Source organism: Ictalurus punctatus, chromosome 23, assembly GCF_001660625.3.
Source record: "Ictalurus punctatus breed USDA103 chromosome 23, Coco_2.0, whole genome shotgun sequence".
NCBI lineage: Eukaryota > Metazoa > Chordata > Actinopteri > Siluriformes > Ictaluridae > Ictalurus > Ictalurus punctatus.
This window is the reverse complement of record NC_030438.2, coordinates 8,809,602-8,833,327: the sequence shown is the minus strand read 5'-3', so window position 1 is coordinate 8,833,327 and position 23,726 is coordinate 8,809,602. Positions and strand designations below refer to the sequence as shown.

The 23,726-nt window shown below is 39.6% G+C and overlaps 2 protein-coding genes across 6 annotated transcripts in view; one reads left to right on the top strand and one right to left on the bottom strand.

Annotated features, from left to right (window-relative positions):
* The window catches only part of mtmr6 (myotubularin related protein 6), a 14,761-nt gene extending 5,114 nt beyond the window's left edge, over positions 1-9,647 (bottom strand). Inside the window, exons 1-4 of one of the 2 annotated variants that reach the window (XM_047150276.2) lie at positions 9,628-9,647; positions 1,575-1,694; positions 413-575; positions 10-167 (exon numbers count right to left, since the gene is read on the bottom strand). In XM_047150276.2, coding sequence (XP_047006232.2) covers positions 10-63 — 54 coding nt within the window. In that variant the 5' untranslated portion in view covers positions 64-167; positions 413-575; positions 1,575-1,694; positions 9,628-9,647. Of the gene's footprint in view, positions 1-9; positions 168-412; positions 576-1,574; positions 1,695-5,187; positions 5,413-9,627 lie in introns of those variants that run through there. The other variant, XM_017453610.3, reaches the window with a different exon arrangement.
* Positions 5,815-23,637, top strand: nup58 (nucleoporin 58). 4 transcript variants are annotated; one of them, XM_017453611.3, is made up of 14 exons: positions 5,816-6,269; positions 6,913-7,076; positions 7,195-7,227; positions 7,526-7,819; positions 10,482-10,650; positions 10,771-10,836; positions 11,422-11,596; positions 12,440-12,519; positions 12,722-12,840; positions 12,957-13,039; positions 13,164-13,365; positions 21,339-21,410; positions 21,715-21,810; positions 22,881-23,637. In XM_017453611.3, the coding sequence occupies exons 1-14, from the start codon at positions 6,190-6,192 to the stop codon at positions 23,042-23,044; spliced, it is 1,797 nt and encodes a 598-aa protein (XP_017309100.1). In that variant the 5' UTR covers positions 5,816-6,189; the 3' UTR covers positions 23,045-23,637. The 4 variants fall into 4 exon arrangements, with proteins under 4 accessions (XP_017309103.1, XP_017309100.1, XP_017309102.1 ...); XM_017453614.3 differs by lacking the exon at positions 21,715-21,810 and having other exon boundaries at positions 5,815-6,269; XM_017453613.3 differs by lacking the exon at positions 21,339-21,410.
* Positions 23,638-23,726: the final 89 nt, after the last annotated feature.

Here is a 23,726-nt window from a genome sequence, read left to right as displayed (position 1 = left end):
TCATTTCACCTTGTAGTCTCTGTTAACGTCCGTCAGCTGCCACTGGTCACATGGTACACCCATACGCTCAAACTCCGCCCCCAAGTCAATCAGCTGCCAGCCCTCCTCCCTCTGCTGCTCGTTCTGCTTTGGGTTGTAGGAGAATGCGTAGAGCTCGTCGTACGACACTACACGCATGCATGCATGCACACACACACACACAGACACACACACACACACACACATTTACATTGTTACAAAGGCAAACAGAAGTCACCAGAAGTCACCCACGCATACTCTCGCACACACTCACACATGCACATTATCGTACACGCACTCTCGCACACGCTCTCGCACACAGAGCCCCTCATTCGTCTTGACTAAAACTTCACATATGTGCAACTCCTTTGTCTTTCGCAGGAAAGCTCCTGACCTGGCCGGAGCAGGCGAAGCAGCGAGCTGTAGATGTCGTGGCAGTCTCTCTCACGTGGGATCACAAAGTGAACGACCCGGAAATTGCGGCACTGGATGAGGAGCGGGCAGCCGCTGGCGGTCAGAGAGAGTTTCTCTACAGACGCAATGTGGTGGTGAAGAATCTGCAAGAAGAATGCAAACGGCATCCGAGTCACATCAGGGGCGTGCTGTCAAAGCCTTCCACAAGCCGATAACAGAAAGCTGTGCGTTCAGTTTAAAACCATGAAAGGTCTGTATGTTTACTTATGTATGTATTTATGATGATTTATATTGCATCCCATGAAGAGGAATTTTGGCTTTCAGCATGACAACGACCTGAAGCAAACCTCCAGATCAACAAAGCAATGGCTTCACTAAAACAAGCTCAAGGTTTTAGAACGTCCCCACCCAAGTCCAGACCTAAATCCAATCAGAGATCTGTGGGGTGACCTGTAGAGGGCTGTACATTGCCTGATCATGTGATCAATTAATGGATTAACTGACTGAGGAGCTAATTCTCAACAACATCTGCCTTCTCTTTAAATATGTAATGAGGTAAATTTGCATAACATCCAAAGGACGCACAATCAGACACATGTTCCAGGAAGCCTCTCTGCATCTTTCATGAATAATTTCATTTAAATTCACAAATTTAATTAATTAATATCACTGTTTCGAAAATCAGGCTCTGGAGCTCCATTAAAAATGCACGTTTAGTTGCACGCAGTGACCCGTTTCACCTTGAATATAAAAATGTTCAGACGACACAAAATGAACCACCGAAAGAAAAATATACTTGGTTTAGATGCACAGCATGAGTGATAGGTGCAAAAATAATGGCACCTGACTAAACCCAGAGCTCAGCAGCCCAGCCTGCGTTGTGAATTTTGGGTGCCAATATTTATTAGCAGATCCCACAATGACAATACTGTAGTATAATTATTAGATAGACCTATACAATCGCACAGCTAATTATCGCATTAAAAAGGCAGGGTCAGTGCTATTGATGTGAAAGTTTCACAAATTAAAAATTCTGATTTTATCTAAAAATATTAAATGGTGTATAAAGGAGGATTTTTTTCCCTTCAAGGGGTGCAAAAATTTTTGACAAAAATAAATAAATAAATAAATAAATCTGTTACCCATATCTCCTGCCCACTGGCCGTGTTATTCTCCACAAAGAAGAGGTGTGAGGCAGTCAGGTACAGTGTTCCTGTCGTCAACTTGTTACTGAAGCGATCCAGAAGTTTCACCTGCTCCACCTGAGGACGGATGGACGGACACACACACACACACACACACACACGTTATCACTATAACTGCTTTTCCACTACACGGCTCAGTCCGGTTCGTTACCCATGATCCTCCACTTTACTTCCACCGCCACTAGTTTTAACTTCCATTTTGTTTCCTCCAAGTAAAATCTACCATTTTGTATTTTTGTCCAAGATGGCTTCCTGTTCACTGACATAATGGTGCCTTACCTAGTGTCCTACCCAGTGCCCTACCTAGTGTCCTACCCAGTGCCCTACCTAGTGTCCTACCCAGTGCCCTTGTGCACAGTGAAGAACACTCGACTGCATCCAGTGAAGCCTCCACTCAAATGTCCCTGTATTGTAGATAAGTATTAACATCCTGGTGCCCCCTCGGCATTTGGGTGAAAGTATTGGCACCCCGGGCTGCGTTTATGCCTTGAAACTGCACTCCTCTGTATATCGTTTCTTGGTTAAAAGTATTGGCACTCCCTGTGTTTGGGTGCCCTTGGCTGTATTTGAGTGATGATACTTTGCTCCTGTTTGTTTATTCCTTTATTTTTATTTATTTATTTATTTATTTATTTGGGGGGGGGGGGGGCCTAAAGGATAAAGTATTGGCACCCCAGTTGTATTAGGGTGAACGTATGCTTCTCTGTGTTTACTTTATCCCCCCCAACCCCCCCAGCTGTGTTTAGGTGCATGGCTAACTTTAAGTGAAAGTTTGCTCCTCTATCTGTGTGTATTTCTTTTTAAATTAAAGATTAAAATGTTGACACCTCTTGGCTGCATTTAGGTGTATGGGCTGCCATAGAAATTAAAGCTTGCGTTGAAATTTAAATGAGCAAGGATGCATTAAAATATTGGCATCCCCGGCTGTGTTCGGGTGTGCATGCAGTCATGAAGTGAAAGTGAAATGTCTAGCAAAGTAACAAGGACATGTTTTTTTGTCTTCTATTACCAAGAATGTTATAACTATCCTAACTTTTTTTATTCGTTACACATGGCAGGTGGCCTACGGCACAGGTTTTTCTGCACCTGGCTCTCATTTAAAGAAAAGAAAATGCTGCACCACACCCTGCCGTACTGTAAGGCAACTCCAGGTCGCACGGTGCTTATGACATTTGTGTATTTATAGATGAAAGACATGACAGGTGTGATTAAAACTACGATTTATTCCTAGCTGTGTTTCCCAGCGACTGACCTGCAGCTCAGTAACACACCAGTCTCAAATGAGTCTCAGCTGTCTGCAAATACAGCAGCTGATTAAGAGATAAAGGAGATTTTATAACATTCTGTTTGCACTTTGTTTAGTTTATACCTGCTTTACACCATGTTTCCACTACAGTATTAATCTGTTCTTCAGAACTAATCTCAAAAACACATTTTAATTTCAGTTAACTTAAGCAGGGTTGCGGCAAAGACGCAGGAAGTTTGTGACACATTTTATCCACGTTGCACAAATGTAAACACGCCCATCTCTCTAAACCAAAACCTCTCGCAATATATTACAACACACCAGGTGCATGGTCAGTAAACAACCTACACGCTAATAAAAATATTATAAAAAGGGAAAAAAAGATGCAAAATCTGTAACTGAAGCCGCCATCCCTTTACGTTTATCTCCACAAATTTGTGAAGGGTTTTTTTTCCCTGAAAAAAAATAACAAGCAGCATTTGGAAAACTGGCTCCACCTTTCATGTAGGATTTAATCATCTGTGTTTTGCAGTTTTAGCCTTTTCTCAAGGCTAAGTGGAACTTTCATATATTCTAGATTCATTACAAATAAAGTGAAATATTTTGAGCCTTTTTTTTGTTTTAATCTTGCTGATTACGGATTACAGCTCACGGAAATCAAACATCCAGTATCTCAAAATATCAGAATAAAGAATTTATAATACAGAAATATCGACCTGAGGAGACTCAAATCAGATATTAACTCTAAACACCTGCGAAGGTTTCCTGAGGCTTTAATCTCTCAGTCTGGTTCAGTACACAACTACGATCTCGGGGAAGATGAAAGTAAATGCTGCATTTCATTTGGAAATCAAGGTTCCAGAGTCTGGAGGAAGAGTAGAGAGGAACAGAATCCAAGCTGCTTGAAGTCCAGTGTGAAGGTTCCACAGTCAGTTATGATTGGAGGTGCCATGTCATCTGCTGGTGTTGGTCCACTGTGTTTTCCCAAGTCGAGAGTCGATGCAGCGTCTACCAGGAGATTTTAGATACTTCATGCTTCCATCTGCTGACGAGCTTTATGGAGATGCTGATTTCCTTCTCCAGCAGGACACGGCACCTGCTCACAGTGCCAAAACTTCTAGTGACTGGTTTGTGACCATGGTATTACTGTGCTTGATTGTCCAGCCGACTCTCCTGACCCGAACCCCATAGAGAATCCACGAGAGACACCAGACCCAACAATACAGACGAGCTGAAGGCCACTATCAAAGCAACCTGGGCTTCCAGAACACCTCAGCAGTGCCACATACTGATCACCTCCATGCCACGCCGCACTGTTGCAGCACTTCCTGCAAAAGGGTTAAAACCCTAACCGAGTATCAGCGCATAAATTAACATACTGTTCACAAGGTCGACATTTCTGTATTATAAATTCTTTATTCTAATATTTTGAGATACTGGATTGTTGATTTCCGTAAGCTGTAATCATCGAGATTAAAACAAAACAAAAATTTTTTGAGATGCACCTGTATTTACAACCTGATTTTAAGGCAGCATTCAGACAGAAATAAAGAACACAAAAAACTTGAATAAAGTTCAACCAGACAGGAAAATGTAAACATATCTTGTTATATGTTTGTTATCATGCAAATGAGTATGCTAATTTAATATACAGCATCTCGATTTGATCACAAATCGTGATAAAATGTTAGGCGATTAAGGGGGAGTATTGACATTTAAGACATCCATCCATCCATCCACACATCCATCCATCCAGAACTGAGCTGCTACCCAATCCAAAATCTAGTGGACTATGTAGGGTGTAAAATCCCTGTTTTTTTAGTCTACATGGTGAACTTTATATAGGGAGTAGAGATTGAATTGGGACGCAACCTGAATTTTCGGCCTCGGTAAAAATAATAATAATAATAATAATAATAATAATAATAATAATAATAACAGACAGAAAACTAGAGTAAGAAAAAGAAAACGGGAAAGTGATTAAAAAAAGCTCGTTTGTTGCAACAAAAAAGACATTCAAAAGACTTAAGGTTGAAGTTAAATACATTACGCAAACAGCTAAAAATAATAATATTAGCTAGCTACAGCTAGCCGCCGAGTTGAATGTTGTGAAGTGTGTGCAGTGACATTTCTGCATCATCTCTTCCAGGGAAATCATTTCAATTAAAACGATCTGACAATGAATTTATTTAATATCATAATTCATCTAATCCCAAACCGACACTGTTGTTAAAGTTCAATAAACAGCAGATTAGCGACATTTTCTCATTTAACTCATTTAACGTGTATTTTTTAGCTCGTTACCTTCGGGGTCCGTATGTGCTCCATCAGCCCACTGTGGTGGTGTTTTTATTATTATTATTATTATTAATCACGTATTAAGCGATAAAATCAGACAGAAATGATGCTGTAAACAGATAAGATTGTACATGGAAGAAAAAAAAAGCAATGAAATTTCAGCTGCCTCTCTAAAAAGCAACACCCAATGAATAATCACTGTTTCTGATGTTGCTCAACCGCTGTTATGGTGTTTTTTTAATTCCCCAACTGTATTCCGACGTAGGCTCTATGATTGGATAAAGAGTTGATCAATAAACGCATATCGTCCAATCAGAGCCGTGAATGCGTGAGCGTGTCATCGCGCAGGAGACGGGGTTTGCCAGTAAATACGGGTAGGGGAAAAAGGTACATCTTCCGGTTTGTACTTCCTACTTGGGCGGGGCTGGCACGACAAAACAATTATCTGCTGAATTGATGAGGAATTTACACGTTTTGAATTGAAAATAAAATTTGAGAGTGAGATATTTGATAACTGTTTGAGTATGTATTAACAATAAAAATGTATATTAAAAAACAAACAAAAAAACAAACAAACCAACAACAACACAAATTTAATACGAAACCGGAAATATATGTATAGATTTGTTATATCTTCCAGGACAGTAGGGGGCTTGGAATTCCAAAGGAAAGCAGCGAAGAAGCAACCGTGCGCGCGGAAACAAATTCGAGGAGCTTTTATTATTTTTAAACAAAATAATTACGCGTTATTTACACAACCTGGTCACTTCTTTTATTGTAGTGTTTAATCGTCGATGTTTGTAGTTTCACCCTTTTCTTGAAGCTTTAACAGGTCTAATTTTTTTTAGGTTTTTGGGCCTGCACGAGGACGGAGTGATGGAACGCTAGCATTGTTAGCTAGCTCTTGCTGCTTTTATACCCAGCTCGCGCCTTACGTCTGAAAAGCACACAAACATACAAACAAACAAACAAACAAACAAACAAATAATAGTCATAATAACAATAAAAATGTCGGGGTTTAATTTTGGAACAAGTACCCTGGGTTCCACTAACACCGGAGGGGGCTTTTCTTTTGGAGCAGTCGCCAGGTATGACGATCTAGAACTTTTAAGTTAGAACTGTGTAACTGCGTCTTTAAGGTCATTTAACACACCTTAAGGACTGTTTTTTAAATTTGCAGATATCATAATGTTCCTCAAGAAAAATTGTAACATGTATTTTAATGTGAAAATGACCGGATAGCTCATTAAATATGCCCTTATTTGCATATTAAATGCTTCTTTTAATATAAATAATAATTATAATGTAAGCAATTGTAATGCATATTTTATAACCTTACAATGTATCTTTTTAAATATATTTTAATAGTTAATATATTTACACACTCCGAGGAGGAAAGACAGTCCTGTGCTGTCTGCCCTGTTCCACATACATGAGCTGACAGTGTGTCTGTGATTGACAGGCAGAGAGAGAGTAAGCCCCTCCCACTCAGCACAGTCAGTTTTGCGCTGTGGACTCCTCCAGATGTTTTTTTTTCTGTCGCGTCTTCTATTTTGTTTTGTTTTAAAGGGGCTTTTGAATTGTAAAAATGGGAAAATCACTTTTTGCGTGTTGTCTGTCTTTGTTAGAAAGCTATAATGCACCCGAATGAACAAATTGAAACAATCTGTGCCATCTGGCACGTGACAGTTATAACATGCGTTAACGTGGAATTGTTTCCTCTTCCTCCAGCACTCCCGCTTCAGCACCCGGTGGCTTCAGCTTCGGTGGTCTGGGGGCGGCAACGTCCAGCGCTGCCGCCGCCACCACTACCACCACCTCGTCTCTGGGGCTCAGCGGCGGACTGTTTGCCCAGAAACCGACAGCTGGCTTCTCTTTTAACACACCTGCCTCAGGTACGAGCGCTGTTCAGACCACCACTCCTAACAGATCCCACAAGTTAATGATCACCTATAACTTCTATTTTATTAAAGTATTTTTTGAAACTTGGATTATTATTTCTGTTTGTTGTAGGAGCTTCTGCACCGTCGACCGGCCTTACCTTGGGTAAGCTGTCATTTATAAGAAAATCACAGTGACTTCCTGCTCCTGCAGCTATTATTTCATTTCTGAATGAGTCACTGGATGCGAGTCAACTCTGAGTCATATTGATTCAAAATGGTGATTTGATTCAGCAGCTCAAAGCTGACTATCTGTATTTCACGCCCTGTGACTTAGCTCGTGACTTTTAGTTCCTGCTGTATGGGAATGTGATCTTAATAAACAAGAGTATATCAATCGTTTAGATTAGATTATTTTATAAAGCGTGTTAAAGAGTGTTGTTTAAAATTAATTTGTTTCTCAGGAACTCCCGCCGCCTCCACCACCCCTGCTGCCGCTGCAGCATCCTCCACGGGCTTCGGCTTTGGTTTCGGAAAACCGGCGGCTTCAGCGAGTCCATTTTCTCTGAGCACCACCGGCACCACCTCGGCCCCGGCAGCCACTGGTCTGAGTCTGGGCTCCGTCATCACCTCGTCAGCACCTCAGAGCGGATCATCCACAGGGTTCTCCCTTAACCTGGGAGGAGGAGTCGCTTCCTCAGCGCCGGCCACCGGGCTCAGCCTCGGCTCCTCGCTGTTCTCCAGCTCGGGCTCGACAGGTGAGAACGCGCTTGTAACCTAACACGTGCCGCGTTTAGTCTTTTAGTTTGAACACAACCCTGGTGTGTTCTCCTCTTCAATGTGGTTCTTTACCAAGGTGAGAACTCTTCCAAAGCAATCAGACTTCCAAGTGAACTGAAGGTAATTCGACTCTGAATCGACTCACCCGCTGGAAGTGAATCAAACGTGCCCAGTGTTTTGGGTTGTAGTATTTTTTTATTTTATTTTTTTATTTCGAGATGGAATTGGCGAACTGATCCGAGTGTCAGAGGTGTTTTGTTTAGTTTTGCACGATCTTGGAAATGAACACAAAATCAAGCAAACTTCCAATTTTTCAAACTTACAGAAGATTTTCCGCAGGTTCGGGCCGAGACGCGTGACGTGACATCATCATAATGCACATTCAGCCAAAGCCTTCATCGATTCGCGTGCATCATACATGAGTACAGCTAAAAGGTCTCATTTACCAACAAGCATCACTGCGAAAGACCGTGCGAAACTATTTCGTGCGACCGATTTCGCCAATCTGTCGTCCCCCCCCCCTAAAAAAAAAAAACAAAGCACAAAATTTTCTGCAGGTTGCATAAAAATGCAGTAAAATTTGAGCATTTTTGGCTACAACAATTACTGAAAACTGATTATAGGATTTACTATATTAAAATATGATTTGAAAATGTGTGTGTGTGTGTGTGTGTGTATATATATATATATATATATATATATATATATATATATATATATATATATATATATATATATATATATATATATATATATATATATATATATATATTCTGTGCTTTGAAAAGGTTTAAAGATGACATGATCCACTTTCACTTTTTTCATTTCAGGTTGTTGTTTGTAGAGAAATTGTATTCGGACGTAAACAGCATTAAATAAATAACTTTTTTTTCCTGGTTTTGTTCTTGCTCCACGTTGCACCTCAGCGTCTACTCCTAATTTGCATGTGACTCATTGTACAGCATGCAATTTGCTTAACAAAATATTTTGTCCTTACTTCCACACCTTTCTATACTTCCTCTTCTTTGTCTTTGACTTTTTTTTGGTCCGCGTTCACTTTTACGCTTTAGCCGTTGCTGTGTACAGATGTCTTATTATATTATTTTTTCAATAAAAAAATAGCTCTGGGATATTTAAAAAAATTATTTATTTATTTTTGCAAGGATTCTCTTGTTCATCATGTTGGCACCTTTGGCTAATTTGATCAAATCCACTGTCTCTGAAGTGATCAGTGCGTCGTCCAATAAATACAGAAGACGCCCTGCTGTGTCCTGGTAAAGTATCTTCTCAAGACCTTCTGTTCACACATGAGCCTCCTGATGATACTGGGAATGGAGTCACGAGAACCTGGGTTCATCTAGGTTAACGTTAAACCTGCAACCCTGTGTGTACGAGTGAACGAACAGAAATGAAGGAAGTGGACTGTGGTGTTCCATATCATTGTACAGTTCTATGTTTTTACTCTCTTTAATCCGAAATCCTTAATATCTTTCAAAAATAATCCTTATATTCTACATCTCGCTCCTTTCTACTTCCTGTAACGAGAGTGGGTGTTAATGAATGTGGTGTTAATTTGATTGTAATTGTTATACGTGTATTTACTCCACAAACCGACTGTGATTGCGTCGATGATTGATTAAATAAAAGTGAATAAAATGGCGGATTTTACTCTGAGTAATGAGCAATCTGACAGGAAACTAAACAGAACGCATGTCCGTGTTGACGATGGTCGAGGCGGTTTGTTTTACTTTGCTGGTTGTAGGATGTCTGTGTGTGAGTCACTCACCCGGGATCCAGAGAGTCCGATCCAACGTTTCTCAGAAGCGGCATGTTTTATGTTGCGTCCTGACGGACTCGAAGCAGCTATCCGGTTTTCCACCATTTTAATAAAGGAATCAAAAAAAAGTGGTCGAAAATGACACTTATGGAGTTCCATTGACTTTGGACTTCACTTTTCTTCTAATTTGCATCGCTTACCCTTTTTAAAGTTTCTTTTGCAGTCACACAACGACGTGTTCTTGGGCCTTCTCTGTCTTCTGTCTTACTTCCGGGTTCCTGCGTCATCACGTCCTGTCTGACTTTGACCGCCCCCACACGTCATAGACTGCATCATCGACAGAGTGAAAGTGGCTTTTACTAACGTTTAACTAACATTTTTACTTTATGCGTGATGGTGAGACGCAGTTCAGTTTTCTTTCGCAAATTTGTGTTGCAAATGTGGCAGCTGGGTAAACTTCATGGGAGAAAGCACCGCATGACCAGGCCTGTGATTAGTCGTTATGGACATGTGCTCCAAAGTGTTACACAGCACAAACAACGTGTTCTCCAGCGTTTGCCACGACGCGCTCCCCGGCACGCACGGCGTTTGCTACGACGCGCTCCCCGGCACGCACGCCGTTTGCTATGACGTGCTGCCCTGTACGTGATCAAGATGAATCATTCCAATATGGCTTCCTGTGAGATTGTAAACCTCACACACATCTTCTGTGCATTAAGTACGATGAAGCCTTTAACCGCGTATTTTTTATGAATTTTTTTTGTAGTAGATCTTGCTTAATGTCTGATCCTGACTCCTCTCTTCACTTCACCCGCCGCAGCTCCTGTAGGTGTTTACGCTGTGTCATATTTGCCGTGTTTCAGGTCTCGGACAGTCGACTCTCGGTGGAGGTCTGACTTTAGGAGGTTTGCTCTCGTCCTCCACAGCGGCCACGGCTCCTGTTGCCCCGGCGCCCAGCGTAGGTTTGGGTGGAGTCGACTTCAGTTCCTCGTCCGAGAAGAAAAGCGATAAATCATCTGGTGCTCGACCCGAGTGAGTTTAAAAAAATGTACACATGCGGCCTGCACGCTTTTATTTCGCTCTGCTCTAATTGATCATAATTAATGTTTGGTTTTTTTGTTTGTTGTTTTTTTTTTTTTTTATTTCCTGTAGAGACAGTAAAGCACTGAAGGATGAAAACCTGCCTGCTCCCATCTGCCAAGATGTGGACAACTTCCAGTACGTTCTCTCTCTCCTTGTTTTCAGGTTCAACTTCAATTAAGAAAGTTAGAAACATTCAGTAATTGTAATTTAGGCTTTTCCACATGTCACGTCCTCAACACACAGAATGAGGGAGTCTTTAAAGCGTTCAAACTGGCGCTGATTCCTCCGCCGCAAAAAAGTAGCTCCACCTTACGTGTCCTGTTGCTATGCAACAGAATAACAGCACTGGGTTTCTGAAATATTTGAGTCAAACCGAACGAAGTTTCAGAAAAACTGCTTTTCTTTGTTTGTTAGTTCTTATGTGTAAATTTACACACACTCAGGAGCACGAGTAGGCTACAAACGTTTTTCAAACGTTCTTTGGTAACTAAATATAATTTGTCAAGTCTGTAAACTATAAATAAATATAAATGAAGATAACATCTCGGTTCTTTTTGGGAAGATTAGCTTTTGTTGGTCTGATGCTAAAATGTGATTTAACGAAGTTAAATTAAAATACTAGGAAAGCGTTTTTGTAAAATACCCCATTAACAGAAAACTTCTTGGATACGATTGAAATAAGAGTCGGTTTTTCATGCACTTCTCATCGTGTGCGTGTAGGAAGTTTGTCAAGGAGCAGAAGCAGGTTCAGGAGGAGATCAGCCGCATGTCCTCTAAAGCCATGCTGAAGGTGCAGGACGACATCAAGAGCCTAAAGCAGTTGCTGTCGGTGAGCGCCAGTGGACTGCAGAGGAACGCCCTGTCTATAGACAAGCTGAAGATGGAGACGGCGCAGGTACAGAAGACCAGACGCCCGTGTCTACTCCTCAACTCTTGCGTATAAAATAAAGAGAAACGAACAGTTTAACGTCGTACCCTTGTTCTCGCATCTCTCTTTATCAGGACCCGCGGTCTGGTTCACCCTACAAGACGCCTAATAATACTTTAAATTTTACACGTCTTAATTTTTTTTTAATTGATTTTATTCACTTTTTAAACTCTGAGAGAAAGCGCGGCTTTAGAAACCGACGCTTTTTAAAAATGGGTATCTAAAGAAGGAGCAAAAAGTACTACGTTCAACAGATCTGAAATAATCGATTCATTTTTTTATGTATTTTTAAAATTTATTTTGGGGTTTTTTGCTTCTTTTTTTGCGCTTTACGCTTGTGTAATATTTTTGGGTAAAATACAGCTGCATCTCAAAAAATCTGAATCTCATTGAAAAGTTTTGTTTTGTTTTTTCCCCAGTAATTTAATAAAAAAAAGTGGAACTTTCATGTAATCTATTCATTATTATATGATTCGTTACGCATAAAGTGACGTATTTCACTGAATTGCGGCTTATAGCTCATGGAAGTCAACAATCCAGTATCTATCTCAGAATAAAGAATTTATAATACAGAAATGTTTGGACACTGTGCTGAGACTCAGAGAGAAGTGACGTGTGGTAAAATAACACGTACACCGAGCTCCATCTGATATGAAATGGAACCAAAAAATGATATCTAACTTTATTTTCGCCGCGTCTCGGTCGAGCCCAAAGTGTTTCCGCCATTCTTCGGAGTGTGACGTTTATCTGTCCTGTGTCTTTCCTCTGAAGTCTGTAAGTTAATGTTAAATATGTTGTTCTCCCCTGCAGGAGCTGAAGAACGCTGACATCGCTCTGAGGACCCAGAAAACTCCTCCTGGACTTCAGCATGAGAATACGGCACCCTCGGAGTGAGTCACCATCGCTAACCATGATAACTATCGATAAAAAGATGAGAAAATATCCATAAAGCACTGCCGTAACCTCGGAACAGATCAGTTCAACTCTGTTTGAGATGCAGCTCATGACGACAGTCATGATGACTGGAATGTTTGAAGAGACAAAGATTATCTAGTATGGCTTAACCCTGTGTGTGTGTGTGTGTGTGTGTAGTTATTTCCGGGCTCTGGTGGAACAGTTCGAGGTGCAGTTACAGCAGTACCGACAGCAGATCGAGGAACTGGAGAACCATCTGACCACACAGAGCAGCGGTCCTCACATCACTCCTCAAGGTAGTACAGTTCAAAAAGTTAGCACACCCCTTCCTTTAAACCTTTACATCATTTTGATCACTTTCTGATTTCTAACGTTAATCAGAACAGTGATGTTCTAACATCTGTATGTACAGATCTGTCTCTGGCCATGCAGAAGCTCTACCAGACGTTCGTGGCTCTGGCCGCACAGCTACAAGCCGTTCACGAGAACGTAAAGGTACGTGTGTATCCGAAATCGTCTAGAGCTCCGTAACGGATACAAAATTTAAACTGGTGACAGTTTTACGTCTGATTTTTTTTACCCCTTGCTCACTGTGCTGACTCTCTTCTGCCCCCTGCAGACGTTAAAGTACCAGTACCTGAGCTACAGGCGGGCTTTCCTGGACGACTCGACGGACGTGTTCGAGTCGAAACGAAGCGCCAGCCGGAAACTGCAGAGCGCCCCGAGAGTCACCACCGGCCCTACGCCCTTCGGCTCTGTCCCAAACGCCGCCGCCGTGGCCATGGCTGCCACGCTCACACAGCAGCAGCAGCCCGCTCCAGGTCTGACCGCCTTCAAGTTCTAAGACCTCTAACTGACCTCTAGGCTGTGAGCGAGACAGACAGAGAGAGAGAGCGAGAGAGGGAGGAGAGAGAGCGTTAAAGTCAGAGCCAGAGCGAAAATGATAGCGGTGTAAGCCAGCGTTGTCCCTGGCGTATAGTTTCCGTTACCGTATTCTGACTTTTTTCTTTTTTTTCCCCCCTTTTCTGACGAGACAGAGCACTTGCAATGGAACGAACACAGCTCTACATTTTCTTTCTTCATTTCACATTTTAAATGTAGGCAGAAGAGATTAAATTGCACTGTCTTTGTATTTAATTTATTCTTATTAATATTATTAAACTAATCTTGTAACCTGTAAATAAAATAGCAGTCGATAACAGGGTACTTAAAAGGTGCTTGCGTGGCACTGGTGCATAAACTAATCCCAAAATAATGCAGACGTTGCCTTTCACAAGCTTTATACTCTCAATCGAATATCAATGAGTGTTTGGGGGTTTTTTTTCTTACTCTTTAAAATCGAGGTTTTAATGAATAAATAAGTTTTTGTGTTTTTAGATAGAGGGTTTTGTTAACAGCACTTATGTAGCGATCGTTGCACGATTCTTATACTCATAAACACATCGTCTTTCATCCGAAAATTGTTTGTCGGTGCACGAGACGCCGAGATGTTTCGGAGAATCAAATAAACACACCGCGTTCTGGCCGAAGGTTCCGCGTTAATCAAATGGCTGCGCTACATGGTCCTAAAACATGCGAGATGATGGTCAGATTGTTCACAACGTTCAGGTTTGTTAAAATGCCAGTGCCATTAAAAAAAAAAATGCAGGAAAAAAAAAAACATTTTAGCATGGAAAAAGAAGGAAAAAAAAGAAAAATGTCTGGTGTATATAAGTTTTTAAAAAATTAAATAAACGAAAAAAGTAGGGAGACCGTGTTTTTAAACCCAGAGTAATCTTAGAAAAAAGTTGTGAAGTAATTTATTCCAAGTCATACAGTATTGAGTGAGATTTAACCATCCTCATCACTGCTGTGATGTCATCAGTGTGCGACGACTCCTTTAAAGGGTTCTCTCGTCGTTTTTGGCCGTATGCATGTCGATAACGTTTGTTGATAAACGCACTGTTTAGCGGCACAGCAGCAATAGGCGCATGCTGATGATGTCAGAGGGCAGTGATGGGTTAAAAGTCCTCAACCTACAGCTCATGATCACATGACTTGTCTTGACTTGTTCCAAGACTTTTTTTTGTTTTCTTTCTTTTTTTTATTTTTTATTTGAGCCGAAAATATATAAATACTAAATTAGTATGTTTCTCTGCGTGCTGATCCCAATATTCCGACATCCCTGATATTCACCAGGATTAGCATTACGCATATTTATAGATCATTTTAATATAAATCATTAAAATTATAAATATGTCCAGAGCTGAAAATGCATCTTTCTGGTTAATCGGTCTCTTAAAGCGCACCTAGTATGGTTTTTCTAATATTACCTTTCATGTAGTGTGTTATATACGTAGCTGTTTGTGAATGGGAAAACGTCTGCAGATTTCAAAAGTGTACGACAAACGGAGTTACTGACTCCCAAAAACAGCTGAAACGAGTCGTTCGTAATTCCAGATTTACTTCCTGTAATAACCTACATAGGTTTGTAACATTAAGCCCCACCTCTGGTTCTGATTGGTTGCTCGCTGACAGCGGTAGCCCAATCACAACATACTAGGGCGTCTGACCAATCAGAGCAGAGTATGCTCTCTGAAAGGAGTAGTTTAGAATGAACCATAATAGGTGCTCTTTAAATAATATCGATTTTTATAATTAGTGTGTCTTTGCCTTTTAAACGAACACGATTGAATTAAAACAGTTTTTTAAAAACGTTTAAGCAACGTACAGAAGCATAAATAATAAATGCTTTATTTAAAAAAATCTGTTTTGAAAATTTTTAGCCAAGTTCTGTCCTGTTTAATCATTGCTCATTTTTAATTTTGTTGGGGTTTTTTTGTTTACATTATTTATTTTCTTCGATTTATAAACATGATTCCAATATGTTGTACATCTCTGGTTATTCAGGAGTCGTGATGGATTTAATTCAGTTATTTTGAACAAAATGAATGTGATTAACTTATCGGGATGTCTCTCTCTCACACACACACACACACACTGCTTTTATCAGTACTAACATTTTTAGACGTGTGAATTATTTTATATAATGAATATTTTGCCTATGCATTTTTCTACTGATTTACAGGATCTTAGTATTTTGAAGACAGTATCCTGTTTAAACACACACACTCGCGCACACGTGCATGTTTCTGGTTGCGTTTTTTTTTAAACTTTTTTTTACATCATGCTCATCTGGTCTTGGTAACCATGGTAACGATGATGGTGTCCTCCTAACGATGATAGCCGGTTGCAGATGCGAGGAATGCTTTGATCGTCGGGGATAATTGCGGCTCTCTGTAATCACATCTTTAGGAGTATGGAATCTTCTGACTAGGACTGGAAAAACACGTGTGCGCACACACACACACACGTATGTCCTCATACTGCTAATTGAAAATTGTCTCAACTCGTGTGCTTCATGTTAAACAGAGCCGTGGTGTGAGAGATGAAGCGATTGTGTTTGAGCCTCTCTGATCGCCATTTCCTGTTTTCCTCTTAATGGCTAAACAGTACCACATTTAGCACGCGTGTGTGCGCACACTAACGCTAATCTGCATGAGCGCCAGATAGGCTGAACATTTTCACGCGGCCGGGTGAGTGCCTGCATGCCCGACACTCTGTTTACACTTGATTAAACTATACTTTTTTTTTTGTCTTCCGTAATTTATTAATTACAAAACAATCGTCTTGTAGTTTGAGCATTAAAAAACACACACACACTCAAGAAGGATAGCTGCAGTATTTGTGTGTGGTAGGAATTCAGTAAGGGCTGTTGTTTTCTTTTACACAATATTTGACTGTTTTAAGGGATTAAGGGATGCATCGATACTGAAATGAGTGACCTATTCATTATTCTTAATTAATCAACGTCACGGAACGTTTCGTCGAATTGGTTTCTGCCTTGTGCTGCATTTCATCACGACAGCAGAAAGTTTTAGAGAGAGAGAGGGTGGGAAATGGAGCTCATGGTTGTTAAACATTACAGTTCGACATTGTTTATTATCGCCTGGATAAACAAAAGACACGTAAGCAGTTGCTGGAGAAAGTGAAGTACATTTAAACTGGACCTGTAATAGAGGACACTTGGACGGCTATCTGAGCAGTAAAAGTGAGTGTAAGATGCCTTGAATTGCACGTCGACTCTCAAGTGGAGTGTGAAGGAACCTGAGTGCTCAGTGCTCGCTGAACTGAACTGAGCTCTGTGACAGATTAGATATCGGATCCTTCTCGGCTGCTCCTGCGATGGACTTTTGACCTTTTTGTGGATTTTCGACCTCTGATTTCCACAGAGGTTCCACTCTTTGCTTTGCTTTGCTTTGAAAAATATGACCGTAATTCCGTGTCGTACCTTTCTTTTTGTGACAGTGCAGACTAGGATTGTCACGCCGTGTCTGACCAGTTCCCCGTACCAGTACAGCCGTATCGGTATCGATGCATCCGTGTTTCTGTTTAATCCGAATCGTCAGTGTGTGGATTCTTCTTTCATTTGTGCCTTTTAAGCCTCAGCGGTCACGTTTCATCCTAAACCAGAAGGAGACCTGCCTTTTCCTCCACACGCTACTACATCAATGTAAACGACAGGGCGTGTGGTGTTCGAGGTTTTTGTAGGAACCTATGGTTCGTTTTCAGTTGCGTCTTCAAGGGCTACGGTGTTCTCGCTCCCCAGACGAAGGGCGAGGAGTTTAAAAATAACGCTGCTCCGTGTGGCCATGAAGGACACCAGGTGAATTTTTGTGCCAAGATATTCAGTGTTTAGCGATGCAGCATTGAGCCATTGCTGTTGTTTCGTTAAACAGCTGCTAATCTGGACATCAGTCCAACGTCTCTCTCTCTCTCTCTCTCTCTCTCTCTCTCTCTCTCTCTCTCTCTCTCTCTCGTTCTTTGTGTCTTGACTGCTGAGGAAGGAGTAGTTATTAAAAGAATAGTTCAGCTTTCTTTTTTTTTTAACCTCATCTCTCTATCCACTGTATGTGTAGTGTGTGTATGATTAGCACAGACAAGAATCTCATCTCAGCATATTTCCCTGCACTGAAAAGGGCAGACGTTGAATTTTGTCCGTTAAAGGGGTCTGTAATGTTAATGAAGCTCTAAATCTGTAAAATAGCTCCCCCCCCCCTGCCCTTAGACTTTCACTATGAGTCAAATTGGCAGAAAAATCATTTAAGGGTTTTGGCGTTCTGTTCAGCGCCGGGAAACACATCAACATTCTCATCCGTCTTAGTATCTCTTCCCCCACCTCCCAATCCCCCCACCCCCCAATACACACACACACGCACACATATACTACATATACAGTTTATAGAGTTTACATTGAAAGTCTTTGGAGTTCGCCTTTAATACGAGGAGCTCTTAGAGTGTTGTGTGGGTTTTTAAAAGGCTGTAGTTTTGATATATATTATAAGTCTTAGGGTTTGCAAAAAAAAAAGCTAAGATGTAGAACAGATGATCGTAAACGTACAACGTTACATGGAAAGAGTGACTCTACGTTCACGCTAATATGCGATAAAGCGACTTTACAGTGAGCGATTGGTGAGCGTACGTAGCTAGTAGAGTCGATTCAGATTGGCTGATCCGAGAACGAAGCTAGCACGAAGCCGAGCACGTGAGCCAAACGACCGCATTTTTTTTTAGTGCTTAGTAGCTAAATATAGCTACCGGACAGGCCACGCTCAAGAGCAAAATATAAGTGACTTGTCGCTTGCTAGTGTGAACGTAGGGTTAGTGTCGTCACGTGTGGGGTACAAACACTGAACGCTAGTGCTGTTAGAACGCAAGTGAAATCTTTTAGACGTCTCAGAAGTAAGTCTTTAGTAACCGCGCATGGCGTTTATGTACAGAGACTCCGTATCAGGAGTTCAGAAGCTTGTGATGTTGATTGTTTAAACAGTAACATGTTCAGCTCTAATCTTATTGATCACATGTGTGGTGTTTTTGTTTGTTTGGTTTGTTTTTAATTGTGCGTTGAGGCTTTATTTAAACCTTCGCCTATTTATGATTATGGTGTGCCTTTTGCACTACATGCAGAATAAACAGTATACGTAACTGTTTGAACTGGATTTCATTTTTAAAAGACTCACTTCAGTCGAACCGTGTTTATGCAGATCGCGAGTAGGAATCCCGTTTGTCCTGAAACTGTTTTGTCATGTTTCTTATGTAAGTGCTTTACAATAAATTCACAATAAATCAGTTTTTAAAATAAAAAAAAAAAAGAAAAGCCCTTGTCTTTGTTTCTTTTTGACTGACTAATCATATATTCACGTTAATTGGATAATCGGCGAGATGCGGATTCGCTTTTAACGCATCTTTTTTTTTTCTTTTTTTTTTTTAAAAAATAAAGAATTCGAACATTTTTTGAAAGAAATGAGCCGGCTAAAAGGAAACGAGACAGGAGCGCAAAATAGTCTGTAGTGATTTAGTCATAGATTATAATTCAAACCATGGTATGTTTGTAATAAACTGAAACGCAGTCATCAGCTAATAATATAATAACGATGCTACACAGCTTGTAGTAAAGTATAACAAACATCCTGAATGCAGTTTAATACCTTATTACAGTACGTATAATAATGTTATTACATAATCGCTTTAATGTGATTTCAGTTTAAGAAAAAAATTCGTAGTACCTTATTACAGTATGCATAACGTTATTACATTCTTCTACATGAGTCTAACGATGTTATCAGCTTATAACGTTCCTTATTTTCGTCAGCCAATAACAAAGTATAACAACATCCATAAGTGCGAATTACAATTCTACATAATTACGTACGACGATGTTATTACATGATTGATTAAACGTATTACTTTCTTTTCTTTTTCGTCAACTGTAATATATCAGCAGTGTTTAAATCCTACAGAAGTAATCTATTTCGTGAAAGTGGATTAAGCGAAACTTTTAACATGTATAGAACAGTGTTGTGGATATGGAGACGGGATTTACTATGTTATGAGCCGTTTATGACGTTTTTTTGGTCAGGTGATAAGATTATATTATTACACATATATAAGGAGTAATGAATGAATTGTATGTGCAGTTTACAGCAGGAGGCGTTTATAATGCGTAATTACAATATGTAGAACGCATACCCGTGTAATTACGTATTTGGATAGTTGTTGGGGTTTTTTTTTTTATTCTTTTCCACCAATCAACAATATAATAGAACATTGCACATAATGTAATAAGGTATAGCACTTTATGTAGTTTCCCATGAAAACGGTTGTGACGCTTTATTACAGTGTCTACAGCCATGTTGTTACATAATTGGATGAGTTTTACTATTATTTATTGCATTATTCCAAGTTTGTTACATTCTTTTTCTTCTCAGAGTATAATAAGGTTGCACATAGTACGATATGGCGGGAATCATTAAGTAATTAATACTTTATAACATTATTATGTAATTGTATTATAGGAGTTAGATATGACTACATTATCAGTTGTTTATTACTTTCTTTTTTTTTCACCTAATCATTAATACAATAATGTAAAGTTTAACGTAAAAGCAGTTTAAGATTAAAATATTTGTAATACTTACATTTTATTAGAGCATTAAGAGATGTTTGTGTATCCTCATTTAGCCTATAATATAATGTAATAACGTTGTTGAATATGATGTAAAAAGGAGTAAAGTGATTTTAAAGCACTTGATATATCTTATTACGGTATCTATAACATTACAATTATACATAATTATAAACATTTTCTTCCTTTATCAGCAGTTCATTTCCTCATCAGGTAACAATATCATAACCTTATTATTATTATTATTATAAGCTAAATGTCAAACTGGGGATAATATAGTAAACCTGTTCCAACTACACAATAAATTTGTTATAAATTATAAAGTATTACAAATATGTACTGTAAACTGTGTTCACGCTTCATGTTAATACAGTTATTATTACATTATATTACGCGCAACAACATTATATTACATTACTGGTTGACTGGGGAAAAAAATTTATGTAAAACAGTCACTGATTTAGGAAAATATCCAAATATGTAAAAATAGTTATACATACTATAATAATATTGACTGTTTCCTGTACTGAACGGTATTCATGATTCATGTTATAACTGACATTATGTGCAATAATAATAATAATAATAATAATAATAATGTTGAATATGCAACGTAGAAATGCGTAACATAAATACAGATTAAGCTGAGGCTGAAATACCTGATTACGGCATGTATAACAACGTTATTACAGAAGTGTGTAGGTGTTATAATACATCTTTAGCAGGTTATTACATTTCGTTTTTTAATTTCAAGACCGTTCTTTTGCCATTTTTAGACATTAATCTGTTAATGTAGCCCTCGCTAATGTCAAAGCAAATACAGCGTTTTAATATTATTTTTTTCCCCAATGTTTTGGTGTAGAAGATCATATATATTGTAGAGATCATATATATATATTATAGAGAGAGAGAGAGAGAGATATAGATGTTCATGAAATGTGTTACTTTCAATTCAAGTCAACAAATGTTTGACGAAAAAGAGAGCCTGAACGTTATCATTCCCAGGTTGTGATTTGTATTATATTATAATTATTGCACTTACATTCTACGTGTATTGAGGTAAGTACGATGATGTACCATGGAGGAGTCTAGCACTGCTACAGGAAAAAAACCCTATGCCACTGATCACTCGTAGTAAAAATGTGCATCCAAAGCACACAACACACACACAAGCCATCCGTCTCAGTTAAAATTATACACAGAAAGAGAATTGATTTTATTTTATTTTTTTCCCGGAGTGAGACGCAGCTTTGAGAGTTAAAGCTCTTCTGCTCTCTTTCTCTGTCCCAGGATCTCAGGCGGGTTTTGGCACTCCCTTTGCCTCGGGCATGGGCACTAGTATGGGCTCCAGCAGCCTTGGAGGTACCCGCTGTTTTACACACACACACACACACACACACACACACACACACACACACACACACTTCCCTGTCCGCTTCCAGCATCCAACTACATGACGCTTGCAGAAATAACGTTCCGGATTTAGATCTCAGTTGACAGACTGACAACCTGCTTTGATCTCCTCCTCCTCCTTCTTTTCTCCTCATTTGTGATTTATGAGCTGTTTTTTATTTTCTAAACTTGATGTTGTTAAATGTCTAAGAGCGCTGAGCCCTCGTTAATAAGCGTGTTTTGTTTTTTAACAAATCGTTCTGTCTCTCGGCAGCTTTCGGTAGTGGCCCGGCGTTCGCCGCCTCAGGGACAGGAGGCTCGTCGTTCGGTTTTTCTGCTAACAAGCCATCAGGAGGGAGCTTGAGTGCAGGTGTGTGTGTCATAGCACCCTCCTCTCTCTTTTCCTCACACTATCACTAACTGTATTACTAACACCACCTCCTCCTTTATCTCAGTCACCGAGCCTTTCCCTCTTATACCTGCTGTTTATCGAACTGTCCCATTTTTTCGGCTATTTCCTGCATTCTTGACCAAAAATCCATCAATTTTAACAAACCGTTTGTTTGAGTAATGTTCCAACTTAAAAATTAAATAACACCACCAAATTAATACAGTTGGGTAATTACAGTGAATTCATAGTCCTTTTTTTTTTTTTTTTTTTTTTTTTTTTTTTTTTTTTAAATTCTGGATGTTCTGTTAAATAAAATACGCTCGAGGTGCCAAGATTTCCCTTTAGACGTAAGTTATCGTATCGCTAATTCCAACATTTCAGTTTTGCGTGTTTTATGACTGATTTGAAATGGGCAGGAAAATTAAATACGTACAATCTCAGTAGAACGATGCTCGGTGTTCACTGCACTATTCTTTCTGTTTATTATTATTATTATTATTATTATTATTATTTCAAATTAAAATGTATTGTGTTTGTATTTATTATACAGTAATTGCTTATTCTAAAGACATTCTAAAGACAACCAAAATCCAGAATTCATGATCGTTTCAATACATTTCCCCTGAAAATGGAAAAACTCCGAACTCCTTTTATACAGGGTGGTTGTTGTTGTTAAACTCTTTTCAAATACGCAACTATAAAACACATACGTCCCTTATAAAAATGTTCGTCTAAAAGTATTAAATCCATTCTTAAAGACTCTTGTCCAACTTCCCAAAACCGGAGCCATGCAGTTAAAAAGTAGTTCCGGTTACTTGAAGGTGTTTGAGGTCCATCAGAACCACACAACTCCTGAGTTCTGATTGTAATTTGAGACTTAGATTTAGAGCTTCATTCATATCTGAACACTTTTAATGGATGATATCAAACATCTGCCTTTAGACTGGGGAGGGGGTGTTTTTTGGAGAACAAGGCGAGGTGTGTACTGTATGTATGTGTATATATATATATATATATATGTATTTATCCTCGTTGTCGTGTTCTCTCAGGGTTTGGAAGCTCCGGCACCTCAGGATTCAACTTCAGTAACCCTGGAATCAACGCGTCGGCTGGTCTGACCTTCGGCGTGTCCACGGCCCAGAGCGCGGGCTTTGGCAGCGGTGTCCTGCAGCTGAAAAAACCTCCAGCAGGCAACAAGAGGGGCAAAAGATAGAACCGCAGGGCAGATAAAGGATAAAGGGAAATAAGTGTTTCAGGCCCCAGGGAGTAGAGATTAGTGGCAGGTTTCTGTATTTTTGATGGATGTGCTTTAAGGACAAGTGTATGTTCTGTGTATCATACCGTCCGGTGTGTGTGTGTGTGTGCGCGTGTGTCTGTGTTTCTCTGATTACACGAGCGTTCATCATCACTGACACTTGTCTAGATTTTGAGAAGGATCGTTTAGAGCGCTAACGTGTGATGAATCCTTCATGTAGAGGTTTCGTTTTGAGAATATCTGTGAAATGTTTTTTTTTTCCACTTTATCCGTATCTTTTGTGATCTCTTTCAGTGTACAGCGTGTCCTCGCTCTGTCCATTGCTCAGAGACGTCCTCTTTCCCATCTCAGTATGTTCTAATAAATGGTTCAGTTTTTGTGGCCCTGATTTGCTTTGCTGTTTTGGTTGTCTTGTTTGTTTGTTTGTTTTTTGGTGTCATTTTTGTTTTTTTGTCCCTTATGAAATTGGTAATTGCCCAAATCCTTTTTCTAGACTTTATGTGCAAACTTTATTAAAAAAGCTTTATTAATAAAAAAAAAGAATTATTTTCTTCAGTGTGTCTTGGTGGTAATTTTTGGGGTGATAAAATAAGAATTATAAGCATAATAATGATCCCTGTTAGGGGAAAAAACAATAGAC